The sequence below is a fragment of the Solanum tuberosum genome, unplaced genomic scaffold (genome assembly GCF_000226075.1).
Source record: "Solanum tuberosum cultivar DM 1-3 516 R44 unplaced genomic scaffold, SolTub_3.0 scf00555, whole genome shotgun sequence".
NCBI classification, from domain to species: domain Eukaryota; kingdom Viridiplantae; phylum Streptophyta; class Magnoliopsida; order Solanales; family Solanaceae; genus Solanum; species Solanum tuberosum.
The window spans coordinates 13284-22412 of record NW_006239476.1 but is presented as its reverse complement, the minus strand read 5'-3'; the positions used below and the strand labels follow the sequence as shown (position 1 = coordinate 22412).

The 9129-nt window shown below is 31.0% G+C and overlaps 1 protein-coding gene and 1 pseudogene across 1 annotated transcript; both read right to left on the bottom strand.

The window, feature by feature from the left end:
- Nucleotides 1-3058: 3058 nt before the first annotated feature.
- On the bottom strand, nucleotides 3059-3986 carry LOC102601587 (9-divinyl ether synthase-like; annotated as a pseudogene).
- A 1442-nt stretch (nucleotides 3987-5428) lies between these two features.
- Nucleotides 5429-7575, bottom strand: LOC102588560 (9-divinyl ether synthase-like). The gene is made up of 3 exons (XM_006365424.2): nucleotides 6633-7575; nucleotides 5752-6241; nucleotides 5429-5667 (listed from the first exon to the last, which is right to left on the bottom strand). Exons 1-3 carry the CDS (start codon nucleotides 7513-7515, stop codon nucleotides 5556-5558), a joined length of 1485 nt encoding a protein of 494 aa, XP_006365486.1. The 5' UTR covers nucleotides 7516-7575; the 3' UTR covers nucleotides 5429-5555.
- Nucleotides 7576-9129: the final 1554 nt, after the last annotated feature.

The window sequence follows — 9129 nt, the reverse complement described above, 5'->3', positions numbered from 1 at the left end:
TTGTAAAATGTTATATAATTAGGGTTTACTAATCTAGGGGTAAAATAGTAAATTTAGTATAGTCTTATTGGGTTATCGGTTTAACCATTAACAAAAATCATAAAACCGGAAACCGAATCAATAACCCAATAAAAAAATTTGCAAAACCATTTAAAAATCGTTAGCCCAATAACCCAAAATCAATAAACTAATAGTGTTTTTTTCAGTTCGGTTTATTGGTTAAATCGGTTTTTGCACACCCCTAGCTACATTAACTTTTATGTCGTGACAAAAACTTATGATCGGTTAGAAAGTTTTATTGTAGCAACAAATTTGTAGCTATTTAGCCAATTATTGTAGCAAAACTGAAGAATTGACTTTGTCAATTATATTTTTGTTGATAAGAAAATTTGCAAATTAGTAGATAGCTATGAAAGTCAAATTTTTGTAGCTATTATGAGGTAATTGCTACGATTTTTATATTCATAGCTATAGATACACTGTATCCCTCATAATATATGGATAACCGGTGGATTGTCCTCAAGTCGTCACCGGATATAGGTGATGCATTTTAAAGGTGGTCTAAATAATTCCACTTTAATTTCTAGATCCAAAGTACTTATAGGCTGAAATAATTTGAATAGTCGTGCTTTTTCTTTTTTACTTTTACAAGTAATGAAGACTAGGATGGTACTAATGATGAATAAGAACCCTACACTCAAGTGGAATAGGAATGACCATTTCACATTCTTTTATTTTAGGTCTAATCCATCCGTGGTTCCTTAAAATTGGTACGAAATTTCAGTTAGACATCTTAACTGGACAATGTTTATATTAGATACCTTATTTAGGGAATCGTTGTGTCATTTTGACATTTTTTGCTTACGTGTCTTAGTGAGTGTAATACACTCGTTGACTGCGCGTGAAAACCTATTAAGTTGACTTTTTAGCTTTTTTTTTCCTTCTTCTTTCTCATTTTCAGCCACCATTTTTAAACTTAAACATCCAAAGATGGAGAACAAAAATAGTTACCGTAAACTGATGAAAAATGATGAAAATTGTTTTAGAAATTTAGAATAGACCCGTTTCAAAATTTACTTAGTAAATTAATTCATGAGATTCTTTTACGAAATAATTTAATATTTACATAGGAGTTAAATTTAATTTTTTTGTGAATCTGTTGATTAAGGTAAAAACAGAAAGAAAATGATATCTGAGTGGGCGTGTTTCCTAGATATTTTTGCAAGTATATTTATTTGCTTAATTTCTTTAAAAAATTATTTGGGCAAAAATTCATATGTCATTGATTGATTGATTGCTTTTTATTTTTACTCAAAATTTATTGTTTAAGAATTGTTTTTGACACAAATGACAAATGTCATTGCTTAATTAGTCACTTTACACGTTATTCGCGACTGTAACACACACCTCATATATTTTTGTTGATTGGAAAAAAAGTGTCAAAATGACATAGCGGTATCCTACATGAGGTGTCTAAAATAAACATCGTCCAGTTAAAGTGTCTAACTGAAAATTTCGTGCCAACTTTAAGGGGTCACCGATGGGTTAGGCCTTTATTTTATTACGAATTTGAAATCACATCCAACTATAATATTGTTAAGAATTTAAAATGCACGTGTTTCACCATTTTGGTGATTTTATATTCTTAGAATAAATTATCTTTAGTTAGGTAAATAATGTCAATATTTGGTGTGTCTCTCATGTATGTGTGTATGTGGTTTCCTATTATGTTAGTGTAAAGGCATAATACATAAACATGACTCTTAACTTGGCTTCAACGGATAACTATGCCCTTTAACTTTGAGTATGTACAAATAAACACTTAAATTTGTATAAAATTAAATAAGTAGACACACGTATCCTACATGACATAATACACGTAGGACGCCACGTTGGACACAAAATTGCCTCGTAGGGTGCCATGTAGGATGGATGTATTTATTTGTTCAATTTTATACAAGTTTAAGTGCCTACTTGTGCACACCCAAAGTTTAAGGTCATAGTTGCCAACTGACGCCAAGTTAAAGGTCATGTTTATGTATTATTCCTAGTGTAAATTAACGACTTCTATGACATGGTAATGTTTCATTGTTTGGGTAATTATATATGCTTAGAATGAATTGTCTCTGGTTAGTTAAACAATGCCAATATTTGGTGTATCTTTCATGTATGTCGTTTCCTACTATGTGAAAATGTAAATTAACCACTTCTATGACATAATTCATCGATAATTTTTTAAAGTTTTGCATCAATTTTTATTTGAACCCCTTAATTAAATTTTGTTCATTTTAAATATTTCAAATAAGATCCCATTGTATCATTTAGCTATGTTGTTGGCACTCTTCAAAAATGTCGACAAGTGTATGTCGAATTCTTCAAAAATAGTGTGATTAATTTTGAAAAGTCCGATACGAATGCGGCATCATTAATTTTTAAAGAGTCCGACTAGTCATTTAGAGTCAGATGATAGTGCAATTTGTTTTTTCTAAAATAAAGACTTGCATACTTTTCATTTTATAGGTACTTGAGTCTCTAACACATGATCATAATTCATATATTAGGATATATACTCACTCAAAGTATGATCAATTTCGGAATCGCTTGAAATGCTCCTTAATAATGAAGTTTTGTTTTAAGGCTTCCTTTAGCCTAAAATTTTGGTTTAACTTAATATCATGATTCCTTTTATATGCTTAATACCTATTGGCAACTTATTCTTCAAATAACACACATATTCATCAGTGTATGTTTTGCAAGTCGGACATGTACTATAGAAACTATGAGTTGTTACAGACACTCAAAAGAACATCAATTACTCTCTTCGTTCATTTTTATTTGTCATAGTTTAACTTGACATACTTATTAAGAAAATAATTATTGATATAGACATTATACCAAACTATCCCCTATAAAATGATGTCTTGAAAAATGATTTGGAAAATAAGTACTTAATGATGAGGGTTCACGAATCATGACAAATGAAAGATTTTTTAGCCTGAATGTTTTCCAGCATGTGAATATTGTGAGTAGATTTATATATATGAAATATATAAAGGTATTGGTTAATAATTACTGGAATTAATTCAGCAATAAAAAGATTTAATTAATTATTACATCCACTAAATTCATCACTAATTAGTACAAATACACCAACAAACGTTCAGAATAAACACATGCAAATTAATAATAATGATAGCCAAATCTTTTGACTATACATAAAAATCAAGACTTTGGCTAAAATTGAAGATTAATTAATTCAAATCGCTATTTTCTCCAATGTCTTGAAAGTTATTAATGGTCCAGCTAAGTATTTACTTGACTCCACTGTAAATGTGTCGTAACGCATGAAAAATTCCACAAGCATCAACCTGCATACATTTATAGGTCCAAATTTGTTTATGAATAATTAGTCCTCGATCAGAATATATATATAAGTTCAACTCGATCGATAAATAAAGTAATTAAAGATTATTAGCCTGCATAACAGCACAGCCAGATCTTTCCCTGCACATTGTTTGTCATCGACTGTTGGACTATCAGTTTCTCTTGCATTTGACCAATAAACATATTTTAACAATTTTTCTCCTTCACTACCCATAAATCTCTCTGCAATAAACTCTTCTGGATTTTCAAATATATTTGCATCTTTTGTTGCAAATGTTTAATATCCAAATATCATTTCACCTTTTTTTATCAAAAAATTTGAATCATGACTTTGGACTATGATATATATCTTCTTTAGCCTTACCGTACTGGAACGGAATTGGTGGTTCAATTCTTAACACTTCATACACCGTTGATTTAATCAAACTCATCTTGTTGATTGCTGATAGAGTAATGGACCCACCTTCTTCCTTGATGATCGTCCTGATTTCATTTGCTAGACGAGTGTGTAAACTCTTTCCTTCACTTGCCACCCACTTTATCAGTGACGGAAACAAAATTTTCATTCCACCATAAGCGTTGAATCCTACAATGAAATCAATTAATTTTAGTTACTAATTCGCCCAACTCGTCTCCAAAATTACACTTCACAGCTTGAATTTGTCAATATCTACCACACTTCCACTACTTTAAATGTCAATGACTAGTACCTACCTTAGACAAGTCAAATTATCTTCAATGAACCTCCACTTCAAGGATAGAAAAAAATATAAAAACTTGTTGGGAACGCCACCCCCGAATGCGCTCTGCAGAGCGCGATCCGAATTTAGTCGGAGCTCCAATGTAGGCTCCGGACATCAGGTGGAAAACAAAAAAATCTTTTACAAGTAGCACCAACATAGGACTGTTTCACCCTTAACCAGAGGTCTCGGATTCGAGTCATGGGTTTGGAGAAAATCCTGTTGGGAGCGCCACCCCGAATGGGCTCTGCAGAGCGCGATCCGAATTTAGTCGGAGCTCCAATGTAGGCTCCGGACACCAAGTGGGAAACAAAAAAATCTTTTACAAGTAGCACTACATTGTAGTAAAGACTAGGATGGTACTAATGATGAACAAGAACCCTACACTCAAGTGGAATAGGAATATGACCATTTCACATTGTTGTGTTACTTTCCTTCTTTTATTTTATTACGACTTTGAAATCACATCCAACTATAATATTGTTAAGAATTTAAAATGCACGTGTTTCACAATTTTGGTGATTATATATTCTTAGAATAGATTGTCTTTAGTTAGGTAAATAATGTCAATATTTTGTGTATCTTTCATGTATGTGGTTTCCTATTAAGTTAGTGTAAATTAACGACTTCTATGACATGGTAATGTTTCACTGTTTGGGTGATTATATATGCTTAGAATGAATTGTCTCTGGTTAGTTAAAACAATGCCAAATATTGGTGTATCTTTCGATGTTGCTCAGATTCTTCAAAAATGTCGATGGGTGTATGTTGGATTCTCTAAAAATAGTGTAATTTTGAAGAGTCCGACACGGATACGACATTATTTTTGAAGAGTTCGACCAGTCATTTAGAGTAAGATGAAAGTGCAATTTGTTTTTTAAAAAAAAGACTTGCATACTTTTCATTTTATAGGTACTTGAGTCTCTAACACATGATCATAATTCATATATTAGGATATATATATACTCACTCAAAGTATGATCAATTTCGGAATCGCTTGAAATGCTCTTTAATAATGAACTTTTGTTTTAAGGCTTCCTTTAGCCTAAATTTTTGGTTTTAACACTTCAAATGACTTAATATCATGATTCCTTTTATATGCTTAGTTACCTATGGCAAATTATTCTTCAAATAACACACAGATTCATCAGTGTTTACAAGTCGGACATTAACTATGTTTATTTTTTTTCTACGACTTCTACTGTGTTCATGACAATAAAGTTTTCCAACATGTGAATATTGTGAGTAGATTTATATATATAAAATATATAAAGGTGTTGGTTAATAATTACTGGAATTAATTGAGCATTAAAAAGATTTAATTAATTATTACATCCACTAAATTCATCACTAATTAGTACAAATACACCAACAAACGTTCAGAATAACCACATGCAAATAAAGACCTTGGCTGAGTGAAGATTAATCAATTCAAATCGCCTTTTTCTCCAATGTCTTGAAAGTTATTAATGGTCCAGCTAAGTATTTACTTGACTCCACTGTAAATGTGTCGTAACGCATGAAAAATTCCACAAGCATCAACCTGCATACATTTATAGGTCCACGGATCAGTATATATAAGGTAAACTCGATCGATCGATGAATAAAGTTATTAAAGATTATTAACCTGCATAACAGCACAGCCAGATCTTTCCCTGCACATTGTTTGTTATCGACTGTTGGACTATCAGTTTCTCTTGCATTTGACCAATAAACATATTTTAACAATTTTTCTCCTTCACTACCCATAAATCTCTCTGCAATAAACTCTTCTGGATTTTCAAATATATTTGCATCTTTTGTTGCAAATGTTTGATATCCAAATATCATTTCACCTTTTTTTATCAAAAAATTTGAATCATGACTTTGGACCATGATATCTTCTTTAGCCTTACCGTACTGGAACGGAATTGGTGGTTCAATTCTTAACACTTCATACACCGTTGATTTAATCAAACTCATCTTGTTGATTGCTGATAGAGTAATGGACCCACCTTCCTCCTTGATGATCGTCCTGATTTCATTTGCTAGACGAGTGTGTAAACTCTTTCCTCCACTTGCCACCCACTTCATCAGTGACGGAAACAAAATTTTCATTCCACCATAAGCGTTGAATCCTACAATGAAATCAATATCTTGAATTTGTCAATATCCACCACTAATCGACTACTGTAAATGTCAATGACTAGTACCTAACTTAGACAAGTCAAATTATCTTCAATGAACCTCCGCTTCAAGGATAGAAAAATATAAAAAATCCTTCATACGAATTTTATAACAAGTCCTACAATCTCATACTTCATCACAAATAATCACATTTCATGTTTTAGTTATGTCACCAACTAACATCATAATAGCAAACACTTTTTTGTTCCTCTAGTTACAATAGTAGAACCTGTCATGTCAGGTCAAAATGTAACTCAACCTCTATCATACAAAATCGAATTTGAAAATCGAGAATTCCATAAATTTTCAAGTATTGAAACAAATGTATAAAATTTGACATACCTGCAAGAAAAACTAAGTTGTGACAAGCTTCATCTCTTTTGATCCCACTCTTCTCAGCATCATCAAGTGTACTTCCAGCATGCTCGTTAAAAGCATCGTAAAGCTTCTGGTATTTCGATTTAATTAGAAAAAACGGCAATTGGAAAGTATGCAACATCAAATCTTCCAGAAAATTGGGCACAAATTTTAGACCAATAGTGACCAATGGAGCCAGTTGAGGCAACATCCATAAATCAAAACATTTTGGTCCATTAGTGCCAAGATTTGTGTCATGGGGATTTGTGTTGTTACACAACAAACGAAAAACGAAATCAAATGACATTGCATCGCTAATGTCGTTGAAATTTCCTTTCATATTTTTAGACATTTCAATTTCAAGATTTTGAAACAGGACAGAAACAGAGTTTTTAAATATAGGAATAAATTGAGTATGCAATTTTGAGATTATAGATAAATAAAACCCTTTATGTGTTGCATGTTTTGGTTCTGATGCATCGAGAAATGCACAAGGACGATATCCACCGAAGAAATCAGTTGATGGCATGAAGGTGCCATCAAGAACGTTCTTCTTTTCGACTTTTGAACAGTCGAAAAGAATAGGAAAACTTATAGCATCGAGAAGAACGATGACTTTGGGATCTTTAGCAATAAATGGACCTGGTGGCATGTTTGTTCTGAATACAGTAGAATTATACTTTAGGGATTTTGTACGGAAGAATTCGTCCGCTCCGAGGCTGTAGTAGTAGTCATATCTATCTTTAATAGCTCCGAAGAATGGGAAACCATAGTCACCTGGGATTTCTCGAACTTGAAGGAGTGGTTTACAAGACTCATTGTCTGAAGAGTTAACAATGGCGGAAGATTTGGAGAAAATTGAAGACATATTTTTTAAAAATAAATTGTAATGTGCGTTCTGAATTTAGTAGTTTGTATTTAATACTTATAGAAGGAAGGAAGAATGGATAATGGGCATTTTGGGCATGATTCACGTTTTGAGAATTAATTTCACGTATGGTCACTCGATTTATTTTTATTTTATCAGACATTGGATAATTATTATTATTATAAATTTATAACTATTGTTTGTAACGAAAAATTACTATACTTGTCTAAGTAAACGTAGAAAGTTGATCAAAAATTTTTAAAAATGATAATTTTATTTTATCTAAGTATCATAAGAAATAATATCGTGTACACTGGTCGCACTGCTATACTTAGATAAAATTTTAAGAAATTCATTATGAAAAATAATAATCTGAGTAATAATGAAAATTTGAATGATTCATCTATGACTAACTTATAAATAAAGTAAACGATAGCTCGTCGGTTGAGGTGGGGTTTGGTATGGTTAACGTGGATAAATAAACAATTTGGAAAATATACTTTTTGATTTAGATATCTGTTTATTGTCTTAAATTTTATTATTAGCCTTGTTTAGAAAAAATTATCAATGAACACTTGATTAGGAGACTCCTTATTATAGAGTTTATTTTTGAGATATTGTAAAACAAAAAGATAACAAATACACGTCACAAGACAATAACAACTGACAATCTTTGCTATGTCATAGAAATATTTGAAAGTCATTTTCATTAGTTTGCTAGTTTATTTAATAAAACCTTTTTATATACATACTTCTTGATATTAAATTTAATTTGTTTATCTTACCATAGAAAATTGATGGAAACAAGTAACAACATATAATATAAGGAAAGAATAGGATAGCAAAGCAACATAGTCGCGATAATAATTTAATTTATCTTTTGATTTAAAAATATTTGTATCGTTATATCTTTTTATTCAAAAGTATATATATACCTTCAACTACCCGAATAGATTTAAGATACCCTTTATTTTAACGATTGTTCTATCACAAGGAAAAATTAAACAAACTTTGTCATTGAACTATTCAAAATATGTCAACTTTGCTCTTATTTTTTTTCCTGCACAATATTGATCATCATGTGTATCCCACTAAGTATGATCAGTAAACCATTGTTTAATGAATTCTTAAGAAATGAAAAGGGAAATAATATTAGTTTAAATCGAGAGAAGAATAAATCCTCATTGATCTAATAATGACGTAGACACGTTGTTTTTAATATTAATGTTCTGAGTTTGACTTTGTAATAATTATGTCTTAGAGATGCTAATAATGTGAGTCGATAGGATGATACACAATATTTTAAAACTAATTGCGTGGTTCCTTTTTATTTTTTATTTTTTTGGGAGTGGAAATGTGATTTTTTTTTTCCGCACTAATACAAGTAGGGGTGTACATGACCGGGTTGGTTCGGGTTTTTCAAATATCAAATCAAACCATTTGTGTAAAAATAATAATTTATAAATCAAACCAAACTAATAAAATTTGGATTTTTTCGGGTTTTTCAACCTCGAGTTGGTTCGAATTTTTCAAATACCAAACCAAACCATTGTGTTGAATTTTTAAATTTATAAATCAAACCAAACTAATAAATCTCGGGGGTTTTTTCCAAAA

Bases quoted from the DNA above. Each gene is read 5' to 3' on its own strand.
- LOC102588560 (XM_006365424.2), bottom strand. From the start codon at position 7,515: ATGTCTTCAATTTTCTCCAAATCTTCCGCCATTGTTAACTCTTCAGAC. The intron at 6,242-6,632 runs GTATGTCAAATT...ATTTCATTGTAG, and splicing joins CAACTTAGTTTTTCTTGCAG to GATTCAACGCTTATGGTGGA. The intron at 5,668-5,751 runs GTTAATAATCTT...AAATGTATGCAG, and splicing joins CTGGCTGTGCTGTTATGCAG to GTTGATGCTTGTGGAATTTT.